General features: G+C 38.8%; 1 protein-coding gene across 2 annotated transcripts in view; it reads right to left on the bottom strand.

Annotated features, from left to right (window-relative positions):
* Positions 1-18,180, bottom strand: part of LOC127838917 (palmitoyltransferase ZDHHC8B-like) — a 37,347-nt gene that overhangs the window by 11,793 nt on the left and 7,374 nt on the right. For both annotated transcript variants that reach the window (XM_052367039.1, XM_052367050.1), the window contains exons 2-4: positions 13,231-13,349; positions 1,149-1,306; positions 495-667 (exon numbers count right to left, since the gene is read on the bottom strand). In XM_052367039.1, coding sequence (XP_052222999.1) covers positions 495-667; positions 1,149-1,306; positions 13,231-13,349 — 450 coding nt within the window. The remainder of the gene's footprint in view (positions 1-494; positions 668-1,148; positions 1,307-13,230; positions 13,350-18,180) is intronic.

Below are 18,180 nucleotides of genomic sequence, written 5' to 3'. Positions count from 1 at the left end.
CAGCTTTTTATTTTGACATGTTTTCATACTTTGATCCCACTTATTGCCCATTTTCATCACTCTAGCTTAATATTTAATAAATGTGCAGTGGTGATTTAGTCATGTTTTCCTTTCCTTTATGTCTCAGTTTGTGAAGGACCAAATCTGTGTCAAAAGGACCATTACATTATATGATTAATGGTCTTTAACTCTCCTTCAGACAAAAAATTAGCGTCAAACACTGTTACAGTATTGATAATCTACATGAGCATAAAGTGTCATCCCAGATTGGCCTGTGTAGTTCACACAGGCTTATAAGGAAGACACTTTCCACTGTCGTCGTATTTTTTGTTCAATAGAAGTCTCTTCATGGCAAAAATCCTGTTAAAGGAAAAAGTGCCGTCCCTGATTAGCCTGTGCCCACTGCACAAGCTAATCTGGAATTACACTTTACCCAAATGCATTAAGCACAGTTTTCCCAGAAAGGGCTAAAATAATATACAGTAAAGCCCTACCTGACAATATTACTGATGGTTGTGAGGTTGCCCTTGTGATGCAGCACATAGAAGAGACTAAGAGTGAACAGGGTGATCATGAGAACACTCAGGGACAGCAGGAACAGGAAGAAGTAGCGGTAATTGCGACGACCGATGCAGTTGTTCACCCAGGGACAATGATGGTCAAATGTCTGAAAACAAGGAAATTCTTATCTAAAGCTTTGTCATCAGTCACTGCTTTGTCACAGGAAATATCCCTGCGCTTAACATGTCATGCCAGATTAGCCTGTGCAGTCTACACAGACTAATCAGGGACCACACTTTCTGCCTAGTCTAGATTTTCATTTGAAAGCAACTTCAAGTGAAAAGTTTCATAATGGCAGAAAGTGTTGTCCCTGATAAGCCTGCGCGAACTGCACAAGCTAATCTAGGACAACACTTTACGCAAATGCATTAAGCCCCCTTTTCCCAGCGCACAGCTCAAATAGATTGCTGCAAATGAAAAATGTATGTTTTACATCTTCACTTCATATTAATGACACCTTGAGAAATGTAGAAGTAGTTTGCTCCACAAACTTACAACAATTTATGCCTGCCATGTAATTATAAGTTTAAGGGCACATAACTCAGGAACTTAAGGATCAGTAGGCATGTAAAAACCTTGATGTTTACCTCGATGCAGTTGTTGCAGACACTGCAGTGGGAGCACCTTGGAGGTCGATAGAACTGGCAGGTGGCACACCACTTCATGCGTACTGTGATACCCTTGATCTCTACGTTCTTGTACAGAGGGGCACGGAAATCATCATCCTTTACTTCGTCTTCATGGGCTGTAACAGGCAGCCATTGAAAACAATATCTTATACAATGTAAATGGTATGCGTTACAGTTAGCTTCAATAGTTACAATAGAAGAATTGATCCTCATTTATGCATTCCAAAGTGTGTCATTCCAGACAACGCAGCGCACTGTGCAGATACAACACTTTCCACTTAGACTGGATTTTCTATCATATAAAAGACACTTCCTTTAAATGAAAAATTCTATATAAATTTGGATACCTTATCTGGGACTACACTCACATGCATTAAGCCCAGTTTTCCCAGAACAAGTCAATTAAATCAAAAGATCCTACTAAGCCATACAGGGACATTATTATCAAAGTTAAGCAATTAGCCTTTGAAAATAATCTTGTAAAAAACATACATATATTCTATATCACAAGATACTTCCATCTTCCACATGTGACAAGATACTTGAAAGTTGTTTATCAACTTTAGAATACTAAATGTATGCAGTATTTCACATTGTTAAGTGTGACATAAAAAAGAAATGAGCTGGGAAAACGGGGTTTCATTTATGTTCAGATAAGCATACAAAGGATGATACTTTTGATATGGAATTTTCGTTGAATGCAAGTTTCTTCATAGCAAGAAAAAAGTTTAGGTGGAAAGAGTTGTCCCTGATAAGCCTTTTGGACTGCACGGGCTAAGCTGGGACAACAGTCTACGCACATGCATTCAGCACCCGGGCTAATCTGGGACGACAGTCTACGCACATACATTCAGCACCCAGGCTAATCTGGGATGACAGTCTACGCACATACATTCAGCACCCGGGCTAATCTGGGACGACAGTCTACGCACATACATTCAGCACCCGGGCTAATCTGGGACAACAGTCTACGCACATACATTCAGCACCCGGGCTAATCTGGGACAACAGTCTACGCACATGCATTCAGCACCCTGGCTAATCTGGGACGACAGTCTACGCACATACATTCAGCACCCGGGCTAATCTGGGACGACAGTCTACGCACATACATTCAGCACCCGGGCTTATCTGGGACGACAGTCTACGCACATACATTCAGCACCCGGGCTAATCTGGGACGACAGTCTACGCACATACATTCAGCACACAGGCTAATCTGGGACGACAGTCTACGCACATACATTCAGCACCCGGGCTAATCTGGGACGACAGTCTACGCACATGCATTAAGCACACAGGCTAATCTGGGACGACAGTCTACGCAAATACATTCAGCACCCAGGCTAATCTGGGACGACAGTCTACGCACATACATTCAGCACCCGGGCCAATCTGGGACGACAGTCTACGCACATGCATTAAGCACACAGGCTAATCTGGGACGACAGTCTACGCACATACATTCAGCACCCAGGCTAATCTGGGACGACAGTCTACGCACATACATTCAGCACCCGGGCCAATCTGGGACGACAGTCTACGCACATGCATTCAGCACCCAGGCTAATCTGGGACGACAGTCTACACACATACATTCAGCACCCGGGCTAATCTGGGACAACATTCTACGCACATACATTCAGCACCCAGGCTAATCTGGGACGACAGTCTACACACATACATTCAGCACCCTGGCTAATCTGGGACGACAGTCTACGAACATACATTCAGCACCCGGGCTAATCTGGGACGAAAGTCTACGCACATACATTCAGCCAGGGGTTTTTTTTAGAGAAAGGGGAAGACGCTGGACGCTGGGTGAAAGGGGAAAAAAAGAGTGCGAAAGAGAGATATTAGGGGAAAAATTAAACTGTTCATTTCAATGTCTATAACTCATCAAAAGAGACTTGTCTCTGTCCTTTTTGTTCTTAAACACATTTAACAGGTATTAAAGTCAAAGTCCTTAATAAAGTTGCAGGTGTAGATCTAATAATGGGAAATGTTTTCAACTATATTTTTGTACTGGGGCCGGGGGACGATGTCAATTTTGTGATTTCAATTTCATGATGAATGGGTTGACGATCTTGATTTGCTACAGTATTGGAAGGGAAAGGAGCGGCAGCTGCCGATTGTCTACTTTCACTTTCACAATGTTCGATGTTGATTACCTCGGAATCCTGCTGGGTTATAACGGTTTTCAATGATTCTTTCTTAAAAAATGCCTCGATGCGTTCAGTATCTTCCGAGTTCGAATGTTTTATTTTGTTTGTGTAAGAACGCTAATTGTGAGACATTATTTTCTGTTTTCACGTTTATACCTCGGCTTGCACATAGCCCGGATGAAAATTCGACTGGTTTCCGGTAATTAATTGACGAAACACCCTTTTCGCGCAAGACCGGTATCCAGTAAAATAGTCACATGATTATTACGATTAGTTGCCCAGTTTACATGACGTTATTTAAGAGCTATATTTAGAATAACTGGGATTCCCAGATGTTGTGTGTTCGTCTGGAGAGAGAGAGCGCGAATTCGTTGTACATGGTGCAAATTGGATAATTGTCGAATGCCCCAAGGAAAAATAAACATTTCTTTGAGAGAAAATATTATATTTTGGTGAAAAATGATATTTTTGGTGGGGAAATTGTATTTTAAGGGGAAAAATTCTGGTAGGGGAAGACGCCGAATATCGGCGTCACTTTCTTAGTAAAAAAAAACCCTGATTCAGCACCCGGGCTAATCTTGGACGACAGTCTACGCACATACATTCAGCACCCGGGCTAATCTGGGACGACAGTCTATGCACATACATTCAGCACCCGGGCTAATCTGGGATGACAGTCTACGCACATACATTCAGCATCCGGGCTAATCTGGGACGACAGTCTACGCACATACATTCAGCACCTGGGCTAATCTGGGACGACAGTCTACGCACATACATTCAGCACCCGGGCTAATCTGGGACAACAGTCTACGCACATACATTCAGCACCCGGGCTAATCTGGGACGCCAGTCTACGCACATACATTCAGCACCCAGGCTAATCTGGGACAACAGTCTACGCACATACATTCAGCACCCGGGCTAATCTGGGACGACAGTCTACGCACATACATTCAGCACCCGGGCTAATCTGGGACGACAGTCTACGCACATACATTCAGCACCCGGGCTAATCTGGGACGACAGTCTACGCACATACATTCAGCACCCGGGCTAATCTGGGACGACAGTCTACACACATACATTCAGCACCCAGGCTAATCTGGGACGACAGTCTACGCACATACATTCAGCACCCAGGCTAATCTGGGACGACAGTCTACGCATATACATTCAGCACCCGGGCTTATCTGGGACGACAGTCTACGCACATGCATTCAGCAGCCTTTGTCCAGAGGGAGGCTCAAATGTTTATGGTTTTATATATATATAATTTCTTTAACATGCATGAATTGTAAAGATTGAATTAAATTCACAATGTCCAAAGTGAACAAGAGATGTGTTTGTCAAAAACACAATGCCCCCTAATGAGCCGCTTTGATTTTTTTTTTACATCTGACCTTGAAGGATGAATTTGACCTTTCACCACTTAAAATGTGCAGCTCCACAAGAAGTAAGTAAGAGGTTTAATGGACAAAAAAATATTATTATTTTTTAAACTGACCTTTGACCTTGAAGGATGACCTTGACCTTTCACCACTCAAAATGTGCAGCTCCATGAGATACACATGCATGCCAAATATGAAGTTGCTGTGTTCAATATTAAACAAGAGCACCGCCTTGCGGGTGCAGACCACTCATCTATTTTTCTTTTTAAAGGTGAAGGGACTCTCATTTTCTATCACAAAGAAGGGAGGGGGGAGTGAAGAGGGGTGTATAGTGTGGGGGTGTGGACATTTATTACATTATCTTTCAAAAATGCGAAAAAAATGCAAAAAAAATTCGGGGGTGGGGGGGGGTGGGGATGTGGGGGGGGTGGGGAGGGATTGTGCGATGGTTGGACGGTATTTCAAACATAAACTAATAAAAATAAATATTTGTGTTTTTTAAACCGTTTCCAAAAAAAAAAAAAAAATTTGGTGGGGGGGGGGGGCTAGGGGGGGTGGGGGGGGTATAGTGTGAGGGTGTGGTGGTCATTTGAAAGACGATCTTAAAAAAAAAAAAAAAAAAATGGGGGGGGGGGGAATTCGGGTGGGGGGAGTGGGGGGGGGGGGGGATTCTTGGGTGCGATGGTTGGACGGTATTTCAAACATAAAATAATAAAAATAAATATTTGTGTTTTTTAACCGTTTCCAAAAAAAAATTGTGGGGTGGGGTGGGGTGGGGGGTGGGGTATTGTGTGAGGATGTGGTGGTCATTTGTGAGATGATCTTAAAAAAAAAAAAAAAAAAAAAAAAAAAACACACAAGATGCGTTTGTGAAACACAATGTCCCCCTATATGACGTTTGACTTTAAAGGATGACCTTGACCTTGTGAAGGATGACCTTGACCTTCACCTTTCACCACTCAAAATGTTCAGCTCCATGAGATACACATGCATGCCAAATATCAAGTTGCTATATTCAATATTGCAAAAGTATTCATAAAATAAGCGATTTGGGCAAAATATATTTGACCTCTGACCTTGAAGGATGACCTTGACCTTTCACCACTCAAAATGTGCAACTCCATGGGATGCACATGCATGCCAAATATCAAGTTGCTATCTTCAATATTCCAAAAGTATTTATAAAACAAGAGCACCGCCTTGCGGGTGCAGACCGCTCATCTATTTTCTTTTTAAAGGTGAAGGGACTCTCATTTTCAATCACAAAGGAGGGAGGGGTGGAGTGAAGAGGGGTGGTTGGACGGTATTTCAAACATAACCGTTTAAAAAAAAAAAAAAAGATAGGGGGAGGGGTGGGGTATAGTGTGAGGGTGTGGTGGTCATTTGTGAGATGATCTTAAAAAAAAAAAAAAATTAGGGGGGGGGGAGGGGGGGAGGGGGGGAGGGCACGGGGGATGGTTTGGGTGGAGTCTATTGTGGTATGTCAGGTAAGAGTAGTTTTGTCAAAGTATCAATCAAATCTAATCATAAATAAAGAAGTTATGGCAATTTTAGCAAAATTTAATAACTTGACCTTGAGAGTCAAGGTCATTCAAAGGTCAAGGTAAAATTCAACTTGCCAGGTACAGTAACCTCATGATAGCATGAAAGTATTTGAAGTTTGAAAGCAATAGCCTTGATACTTAAGAAGTAAAGTGGATCGAAACACAAAATTTAACCATATATTCAAAGTTACTAAGTCAAAAAAGGGCCATAATTCCGTAACAATGACAACCAGAGTTATGCAACTTGTCCTTTTACTGTACCCTTATGATAGTTTGTGAGTGTTCCAAGTATGAAAGCAATATCTATGATACTTTAGGGGTCAAGTGGACCAAAACACAAATCTTAACCAAATTTTCAATTTTCTAAGTATAAAAAGGGCACATAATTCTGTCAAAATGCCAGTCAGAGTTACATTACTTTGCCTGCACAGTCCCCTTATGATAGTTAGTAAGTGTTGCAAGTATGAAATCAATAGCTTTGATACTTAAGGAATAAAATGGACCTAAACACAAAACTTAACCAAAATTATCAATTTTCTAAGAGTAAAAAGGGCACATAATTCTGTCAAAATGCACGCCAGAGTTATCTAACTTTGCCTGCCCAGTCCCCTCATGATAGTAAGTAAGTGTATTAAGTTTGAATGCAATAGAATTGATACTTTCTGAGAAAAATGGACCTAAACGCAAAACTTAACCGGACGCCGACGCCAACGCCAACGCCGACGCCAAGGTGATGACAATAGCTCATAATTTTTTTTCAAAAAATAGATGAGCTAATAAGCGATTTGGGCCACATATTTGACCTCTGACCTTGAAGGATGACCTTGACCTTTCACCACTCAAAATGTGCAGCTCCATGAAATACACATGCATGCCAAATATCAAGTTGCTATCTTCAATATTGCAAAAGTATTCATAAAATGAGCGATTTTGGCCATATATATTTGACCTCTGACCTTGAAGGATGACCTTGACCTTTCACCACTCAAAATGTGCAGCTTCATGAGATACACATGCATGCCAAATATGAAGTTGCTATCTTCAATATAGCAAAAGTTATTGCAAAATGTTAAAGTTGGCGTAAACAGACAGACCAACAGACAGACCAACAGACAGAGCAAAAACAATATGTCCCCCACTACTATAATGGGGGACATAAAAATTAGGGGGGGGGGATTCGGGGGGGGGGAGGGGGGTGGGCACGGGGGATGGTTTGGGTGGAGTCTATTGTGGTATGTCAGGTAAGAGTAGTTTTGTCGAAGTATCAATCAAATCTAATCAAAAATAAAGAAGTTATGGCAATTTTAGCAAAATTTAATAATTTGACCTTGACAGTCAAGGTCATTCAAAGGTCAAGGTAAAATTCATCTTGCCAGGTGCAGTAACCTAATGATAGCATGAAAGTATTTGAAGTTTGAAAGCAATAGCCTTGATACTTAAGAAGTAAAGTGGATAGAAACACAAAATTTAACCATATATTCAAAGTTACTAAGTCAAAAAAGGGCCATAATTCCGTAAAAATGACAACCAGAGTTATGCAACTTGTCCTTTTACTGTACCCTTATGATAGTTTGCGAGTGTTCCAAGTATGAAAGCAATATCTATGATACTTTGGGGGTAAAGTGGACCAAAACACAAAACTTTACCAAATTTTCAATTTTCTAAGTATAAAGGGCACATAATTCCGTCCAAATGCCAGTCAGAGTTACATAACTTTGCCTGCACAGTCCCCTTATGATAGTTAATAAGTGTTGCAAGTATGAAAGCAATAGCTTTGATACTGTAGGAATAAAGTGGACCTAAACACAAAACTTAACCAAATTTTCAATTTTCTAAGTATAAAAAGGGCACATTATTCTGTCCAAATGCCAGTCAGAGTTACATTACTTTGCCTGCACAGTCCCCTTATGATAGTAAGTGTTGCAAGTATGAAAGCAATAGCTTTAATACTTACGGAATAAAATGGACCTAAACACAAAACTTAACCAAAATTTTCAATTTTCTAAGTATAAAAAGGGCACATAATTCTGTCAAACTGCACGCCAGAGTTATCTAACTTTGCCTGCCCAGTCCCCTCATGATAGTAAGTAAGTGTACCAAGTTTGAATGCAATAGCATTGATACTTTCTGAGAAAAAAGGACCTAAACGCAAAACTAAACCAAAATTTTCAATTTTCTAAGTATAAAAAGGGCACATAATTCTGTCAAAATGCACACCAGAGTTATCTAACTTTGCCTGCCCAGTCCTCTCATGATAGTAAGTAAGTGTACCAAGTTTGAATGCAATAGCATTGATACTTTCTGAGAAAAGTGGACCTAAACGCAAAACTTAACCGGACGCCGACGCCAACGCCGACGCCAAGGTGATGACAATAGCTCATAATTTTTTTTCAAAAAATAGATGAGCTAACAAGAGGGCCATGATGGCCCTAGTTCGCTCACCTGAGAGGAGTCGGTTCATTCAATCTTTACCAAACGTCAAACTTGACCTAGATATTGTCCAGACAAACATCCTGGTCAAGTTTCATCATTATTGAACTGAAACTCTGGCATATGGAGTGTTTTTGTAAGATTTGACCTGGTGACCTATATTTTGAGTTGACCCCCCGTACCAAACATCAAACTTTGCTTACAAAAATAAATTTTATGACCAAGATTCATAAAATCTGAAACCAAATTGTGACCTCTAGAGTGTTTACAAGGATTTTGTATAATATAATGCAAATTTGGACAATCTAAGGGCAATAATTATGGCATTAATTATGTGATATATATAAAACCAATCTTTTCACCAAGTTTTATGATGATTGGGTAAAAAATGTGACTTCTAGAGTGTTCACAAGCTTTTTTTACTATGTATAAATATAAGAAAACTGCCCCACCCCCGTCAGCCATGTTATTCAACTGACCGGAACCATTTTTGAACTCAACTCTCATATCAAGGAAACAAATGTTCTGACCAAATTTCATGAAAATTCAGGGCCCTCACACTACTTTGGGGGAAGGGGTCCGCAGCCCTTAGGAGGGGGAATTTTCGCGGCGTTTCCCTTTTTGGGGGAATTTTTTACTTACTCTCTCATTATTTCATTCGTACATGTTTGCACTATATTCATTGCATTTTTCATAATTTAGTATGTTTGAAAAGATTAAATTGAAATAGAATTGAGATATAATAATCATGAGACACATCTTTCTATTAAAAAAAAAAAAAAAATTTTTTTTTTTTAGGGGGAATTTTTTCCCCCAAAAGGGGAAAAAAGTATACTTTTCAGGTGGGGGACTGCCGCCGAAATTCGGCGGCAGATTTGATAGATTGAGGGCCCTGAAATTGGGCCAAAAATTTGACTTCTAAAGTGTTCACATATTTTCACTATATACATACAGTCCAACCACGGCCGGTCTGTGCCGCGACCGTCGATTAACACTATATAATGCACCCCTCTTAAGCGGTAAACCCGTTTCTCCGGCCAGCGGCCAGCAATTTTGCATCCCAAATGTTAAATTACCCCCATATGAGTGGTCACGCGCAAGTAAGTCAGTCATGTACATTGGCAAAATTACACAGACGAAACGGCGAAAAAATCGATACGTACTTCAGTCTGCGGTTTAGGCTCTGTAGTACTGAAGCGTGATGTGTGATAAACATTTTGACAGCCAGTTTGCAAATTGCAAGTAATTAGCGGCGGATTATCGGGTTATCAGGTTAAAAGCAATATGCGACCGTTTGATCTTTTTGTTTCCGCACGTGCGAATAACACCTATTATTACTGGAAAGGAGATTCTTAATTTATAATTTATTATTTGTAGCTCATACTATTTCAAGCACACATTTATGACAAGTATCGGCTAATTAAAAGTTAAAAAGAACAACGAAACTTTTAACCGAAATCAACTGCTGATCTACATGTTCTCTGTGCTACAAAGTTTTTATCCAAAAATCAATACACGCATGCTTTCGAACCATGGGTATGGCTGAGTACATTGGTGCATAATTTTCGCGTGCTTTTGTCGGGACAAAGGAAATACACGATGCTAGAATTTGTAAACGTCTCGTTAAACAATCAGGAGTGCGTTTCGGATTACAAATTATTATTCTCATTTGGGAATAAAAACAAAACATTAAATTTGTTTTATATTTACAATGATTTCAATATAAAATTTGATAAAACTCTTTACGCGGCGAAAAAATGTTTTTATAATATTATGCATGAAAAGCACGATTACCAGGAGGATTACACCCGGTTGCTATTATCAGTCTCTTAAGTAACTGGCCACGATTTTATCGTGAAGGAGATCACTGTCGGGACCAATTCTTGCGGTAGGTATTCAAAGCCATAAAACTGCAATTAACCGATTAAATTATCGATTTATAGTGACACGGGAGTAATGCACGCATAACTGATTCACAACTGTTCCCATCTTAAGTGCATTGGAGCCATACAACGCGCACTGTGTAAACAATGAATCATGAGAATGATTCTTTTTCATTGATTTGATTCTGATGATGATGATATTGATGATGATTAGAAAGATGCATAGAATATTTTTTTGAATGAAAATGCTGTCTTATAGCTGATTTTAGAAAGGAAGAAATAAAATTATTTTAAGTCTATACATTGTTTAGTACATGTACACATATTTACCATTTTGTTTATACAAAAATCGAACAGTTGGCCATGCACTCATCAACTCCAGACTCCCTATGACCCAACCCCCTCTCAGCGATTTTCCTCCTTCTTTATAAAGTACCGGTAAACGGTACTTTCCCAATCGAACGAAAATTCCCAAATTCCCAAAACGGTACTTTCCCAATCAAGCGAAAATTCCCAAATTCCCAATCGGCATCTGGAAAAATCCCAATCAGCGTCCGAATTTTTTCTCAAAACGATAGAAAGTTTCGTAAAAAACCAACTTTCGGCGAGCGAACAAAGAAAATCGTATAGTTGTGTGTAACCACGCGCTCGATTAATTTCGGGTTTTATTATTCAGCGCATTCAATCAATAGAGTTGTTACTGTTTCCGGTTCTTTTGCCAGGCAGCCAGCGTACTGTTTTACGTCGGTTTGTAACCTTATCGCAGTTTGAAATGAGTCATAATAGCAAATATTATGCCAAAAAACCAATCGGAACCATCTATCACAGGACACATTGACAGCAATAATGATGCTGTGCAGGGAGGGATGCAAGCAACTGAGTGATGATCAAACATCAAAGATTGTTGAAATTTTCACAAAAATGAAAGAGAGAGACATTGCTTTAAAAGAGATTAAAACAACTAGTAATTGATTTGGTGTGTTCTTTATAATATTTTGTTATTTATATAAACTTTATAACTTAATGGTCATTAAGGCATGCCTGCAAATGATTATTTAAATGGGTATGTTCAATTAAGTATGAACTGTATGATGTATTCAATAAGACCCAAACTTCACGACGCGATTTTCCCAATTTCAGGATTTCACGACTCGATTTTTCCCAATTTTGAGGTTTTCACGACTCAATTTTTCCCAATCGGACCGGTACGGGTACTTTTCCCAATTGGACAAGGAAAATCGCTGCCTCTTAAGAGGCCACCCCGCTTAAGCAGCCAATTTGGCTGTTTCCCTTGACTGGCTGCTTAAGAGGGGTTGGACTGTATAGAGAACGGATGGACGGACGGACAGACGACGGACAAAGACCGGTAACAAAAGCTCACCTGAGCAATCAGGTGAGCTAGAAAAAAATATCAAACCTCGAATAACAATTAACACATAAATGATACACACAACTACACTGTATTATTATGAAAACATTAATAGGGGAGTAACTACTGTAAACTTAAATGCAATATTTAGAAGAGTTGTCTCGCATGTTACATGACCTTAATTCATGATTGTTTACAAGCCTTTTTACTTGGAAAACCGACCCCCCCCGGCAACCATGTTTTTCAACGGACCGGAACCATTTTCAAACTTAACTCGCGTATCTAGGAAACAAAAGTTCTGACAAAATTTCATGTAGATTGGACAAAAAATGTGACTTCTAGAGTGTTCACATGTTTTCACTATATACATATAGAGAAAAAATGCCCTGCCCACTGGCGGCCATGTTTTTCACCGATCTGGACCATTTTCTACCTCGTCCAAGGAATCAATAAAACCAATGTTTTGACCAACTTTCATGATGATTGGGCAAAAATTGTGACTTCTAGAGTGTTTACAAGGTTTCTCTATAGCCAAATAAGGAAAACTGCCCCGCCCACTGGCGACCATGTTTTTCAACCGACCAGAACCACTTTTGAACTCAACCAACAGATCATTAAGACAAACATTTTGACAAAGTTACATGAAGATTGGGCATGAAATGTGACTTCTACAGTGTTTACAAGTTTTTTCTTTTTTTGACCTAGTGACCTAGTTTTTGACCCGGCATGACCCAGTTTCGAACTCCACCGAGATTTCATTGGGACAAAGCTTCTGACCAAGTTTCATGAAGATCGGACAATAAATGTGGCCTCTAGAGTGTTTACGAACAAATGTGGACTGACGGACAGACGACGGACAAAGACTGGTCACAAAAGCTCACCTGAGCAATCAGGTGAGCTAAAAAGTAATGATAAAACTTGAACCACGGTTAAAGTTTTAGGAAAGAAAAATACAATGATATTTGACATTTGACCTTGAAGGATGACCTTGACCTTGATTTTTCACCACTCAAAATGAGCAGCTCCATGAGATACACATGCATGGTAAATATCAAGTTGCTATGTTCAATATTGCAAAAGTTATCAAACTTTAACAAAGGTTAAAGTTTTGGGACAGACAGACAGACAGACAGACAGGACAAAAACAATATACCCATGATCTATCGATCCGGGGGCATAAAATCCATGTCAGTCTCAAAACTCACAATTTAAAAATAAATAAATAATGTTTACAAAAAAGTTTTAACTATTTGCTTACCTCTTGGGTAAATACCAGGATCCATGAAAGTCGCTAATCCAAAGTTAGCAACAACAAATATGATTAACAGGCCAACATATATTGGCAACCCCAGGCTGACTGTGTACAGATAGGGAAACCTGAAAGCAATCATTGAAAACTAATAATTATAATTGTAACTGAAATATATAACAAGAGCTGTCAGAAGACAGCCCGCTCGACTTTTCGACTGCTTGACAGTATTATGTACCATCATGGTGAAATTGTTATATTCCATAAGGTCAATGTAATATAGTCATATTCTAACTGGAAGAGGACCACAATAACATATTGATCGCTCATGTTTTAAAGAAGTGGTACATTATAGACAATTCTGAGTTCAGGTATATTTTCCACAATCTATTGAGCATTTGTAAAGACAAACTAATAAGATTATATTTTAAGTTTGATAGCAATAGCTTGGGTGGGATGGTTGGACGGTCTTTCAAAAATAAATCTTTGTGGTTTTTTTACCATGTTTAAAAAAACAAGAGCTTGTCACAGTAGTGCCAAATCCCCGCCAAAATGTGTTTGCTTGTTGAAAACATTTGTTTTAGAGAGTAGAATAATATTTGTACATGTAAAACATGCCACCTGTGTCATCTATTAATATTTCAAGGATCAATTAGTTATATAGTGCTGGAGTTATGCTGTAGAGAATAAAATATATAGAAATGAAAGAAAGGGAGGTAATTTCAAAAGATGACTATAAACAGTTACTGTTCTTGATCACTGTATTTTTCCTTAAGGTAGTGCACCCGTAATTGGCACCTATCCAAATAAAATCTAATCTATTATTTTCTTAATCAGCATCATTTCACTGAACTACATGCAATTTTTAGGTAGTCTTTCCATGCTTTAAAAAAAAAAAATACTGATTTTTTCAAAACCACCCCCACACTCGGCTTTTGTTCAGTTTATGTGCACCCCTGGGGTATATGAAGGTTCCATAATTCATCCAGATTTCCAAATATGGGCATGCAGTTGGTGTGTACAGATGCAGTAAAGGTGTTTAAAGTTTAAACAAGATGAAAAAGGTTTTCTTTTACAGACATTGATTTATTTTTATAACTGATATCTATGGAAGAGAGCCATGAAATGTAAGTGGTTTCAGCCAAGTAGAAATTGGGTTGGTTAAAAGTGACATAAAATTCAAAATAGTATCATTTAAGTAATATTTTGAACTTTTTATTGATACACTATATAAAGCAAAAATACCAAGAAACAGACAGATTTACCGTTTACTTTTTGAAATAAAAATAACAAGGGACAAAATTGTCACAAAACCAGGTTTTCATTGTGAAAAAAAATCTGATTAAGGGAGACAACTCAAACTGAACTTTTGAAATGAACAAACAAAATTAACCCCCTTTGTAAGTTTGTTTCAAAATAAATCTATTTTAAGTTGTGGTGACCTTGACATTGGAGATATTGACGTGATTCTTTCGTGCGACACACCGTCCCATGATGGTGAACAAATGTGCCAAATAATTGTAAAATCTCACAATGAATGACATAGTTATGGCCCAGACAAGCTCATTTATTGCCAATTTTGACCTTTGAACTCAAAGTGTGACCTTGACCTTGGAGATATCGACGTAATTATTTCGCGCGACACACCATCCAATGATGGTGAACAAATGTGCCAAATGATTTTAAAATATGACAATGAACGACATAGTTATGGCCCGGACAAGTTTGTTCCGCCCGCCCGCCAGCTTGCCCGCATTCGCCAATCTAATAACCAGTTTTTTCCTTCGGAAAACCTGGTTAAAAATGCAACACGCATGGTTCGTATTTTCAGCAGTAAATCACCCAATTTAGCCATAACGTTTTAATTTTAAAAATTGAAGAATGTGCATAAAAATTGCAACAATTTAACAATAAACATAGCTTATATGCCATATTAAATCAAATTACGTAGGAAAAGAAATAAAACGCGTCGCAAAAAAGTATATGTCGTCGGCAACATTTGAACCTGCGCGAGAATATCCCAAAAGATATCAAGTCACTCGCCTTAACCACTAGGCTACGGCACCTATTATTAGGCTCTTTAATCTTCGAAGAAAATCGCGGGAAATCATAAGGGGTGCACTACCTTAAACTCATCTATTCATTTTACAGTGAATACTTCAGTGTTCAAATTATAATATTATTGTAAAAAGGGCTGTTTGTAAAACATACATGCTCCCCATATGGGCTGCAAGTTGTAGAGGCAGCCATTGTGTGAATACATTTTTTGTCACGGTGACCTTTACCTTTGACCTAGTGACCTGAAAATCAATAGGCGTCATCTGCCAGTCATGATCAATGTACCTATAAAGTTTCATGATCCTAGGCCTTATTATTCTTGAGTTATCATCCGGAAACAATTTTACTGTTTCGGGTCACCGTGACCTTGACCTTTGACCTAGTGACCTCAAAATCAATAGGGGTCATCTGCGAGTCATGATCAATGTACCTATGAAGTTTCATGATCCTAGGTGTAAGCGTTCTTGAGTTATCATCAGGAAACCATTTAACTATTTCGGGTCACCCGACCGTGACCTTGACCTTTGACCTAGTGACCTCAAAATCAATAGGGGTCATCTGCGAGTCATGATCAATCTACCCATTAAGTTTCATGATCCTAGGCATATGTGTTCTTGAGTTATCATCCGGAAACCATTTTACTATTTAGGGTCACCGTGACCTTGACCTTTGACATACAGACCTTAAATCAATATGGGTCATCTGCAAGTCATGATCTATCTACCTATGAAGTTTCATGATCCTAGGCATATGCTTTCTTGAGTTATCATCCGGAAACCGTTTTACTATTTCGGGTCACCGTGACCTTGACCTTTGGCCTAGTGACCTCATAATCAATAGAAGTCATCTGCCAGTCATGATCAATGTACCTATGAAGTTTCATGATCCTAGGCCCAAGCATTCTTGAGTTATCATCCGGAAACCACATGGTGGACAGACCGACCGACCGACAGACAGACCGAAATGTGCAAAGCAATATACCCCCTCTTCTTCGAAGGGGGGCATAATTAGTATATTGGAACCTTTAGTGGGCCGTAATATTTTCAATTAGTTCATACAATCGGGAATCCTCAGACAATTCCGCCATAATGTGGTGTAGCCCACTGTCCGAAGCGTTCAGATTGTTAGTTCATATAGACACCGTTTTGGGCCGGTGTCAATATAAAAAGTTACTTCCGCCGAAATAAGTACGGAAAAAGGTTCTCTATTAGATGCATTTTGGTTAGGAACCTTTCATAAACGGAGTTCGCGCCCAATATTTTACAATTCGTTACGAGACCCAAACCGTCGGGAAAAGACATTGTGAAGAGTATACTATAACATTTAATAGCGCAGGTGGTGACAGATTCTGAAATATTCGGCTCAAAACACCGCTGCGATTCCGTTTCTTAAAAACTAACAACATCGTGATTTCCACTGGCTTGTCATTGATGGAGAGGGTTTGGCAATGTGAGTATGATCTGAGGCTGAAAGGCAGGAGTGTTGAAACTGGTTTAAACAAAATGACTCAATCATCCATTTGTTAATATACAATTAGTACTAATATTTACAAACAACCATTGTCACTGTGAAATACTAATGACTTAATTGAAATAAGAATTGCTGACAATTATCAATATCCAAAAATGACGCGCTTATCTGATCCAGAAATATATGAACGTTTCGATCAAATTGTAAAAAAACTAATTGACAAATAGTTTTGAGGGAAAAACTAATTGTTACAAAAAGCTTGCAGTGAAAACATATTGACCCAAAATCTTATCTGTTGCCCTGGTACTTGCAAATTCGGAATTACTCGAAATACTTGGCTTTGTCCGTTGCCAAAACATATACATTTAAAAGAACTGTTGATGTGTTTGAAACTTTGGATTAATATCAATATTATGCGAAAATAACATATCATGTATGTTGTTTTAATTTGCGCATTATGGATATATTTACGTTCTATGTGTGTTTATTTATGCCAGAAAATAGTTTATGCGGCTAATATTTCCGATTAAACTGCTGCCCGGATTCTGGGCGGCGAGTTTCTATGGAAAATCGGGTTATCAGTTGCAACTTCCAGCGATCCTGAGGGTCAATAGCTGGGAGTTGTATTATTTCAACTAATATGCTATAGTCTGGTTGAGTCAGTGCCCTCAGACTACTTTGGGGGAAGGGGTCCGCAGCCCCTTAGGAGGGGGAATTTTCGCGGCGTTTCCCTTTATGGGGGATTTTTTTACTTACTCTCTCATATTTACATTTGTACATGTTTGCACTATATTCCTTGCATTTTTTATAATTTAGTATGTTTGCAAATATTAAATTGAAATAGAATTGAGATATAATAATCATGAGACACATCTTTCTATTAAAAAAAAAAAATAATAATAATTTTTTTTTAGGGGGAATTTTTCCCCCCAAAAGGAGAAAAAAGTATACTATTCAGGTGGGGGACTGCCGCCGAATTTCGGCGGCAGATTTAATAGATTGAGGGCCCTGTGAGTCGTGTGTAATTTTCATAAAGTTGTTACATCACAAATATTTTATAAATATATGACCATGAATCATAATGAAAATAATTATTAACCTTTCTTCTTTAAGATTTGTTGCTTTTTTCCAAATGTTTATCGTCTTTAAACATCAAAATAATTGACTGTGTTGATAGTGTGAAACGACCATCATGAAAATAAGCTTCCGGTTGATTGGTGGGTTCTGATTGGCTGCCAGAATTTCAAGATTTGCATACTATAAATAGCCTTTCAACTGACCTTGCAGGACAGGTTAATTTCTTGTGAAAAAAATGTCAACAGACGATGTAGCATGGTAAATACTCATAAATAAACAATTTTGTGTTACTTTGAAACACTATATGAACGATACATAAATGAGGAAATACTTCATAAGGACCTATCAAGTTAT

The sequence above is a fragment of the Dreissena polymorpha genome, chromosome 1 (genome assembly GCF_020536995.1).
Source record: "Dreissena polymorpha isolate Duluth1 chromosome 1, UMN_Dpol_1.0, whole genome shotgun sequence".
In the NCBI taxonomy this organism is placed as follows: Eukaryota; Metazoa; Mollusca; class Bivalvia; order Myida; family Dreissenidae; genus Dreissena; species Dreissena polymorpha.
This window is presented reverse-complemented; position numbering and strand designations above follow the sequence as displayed.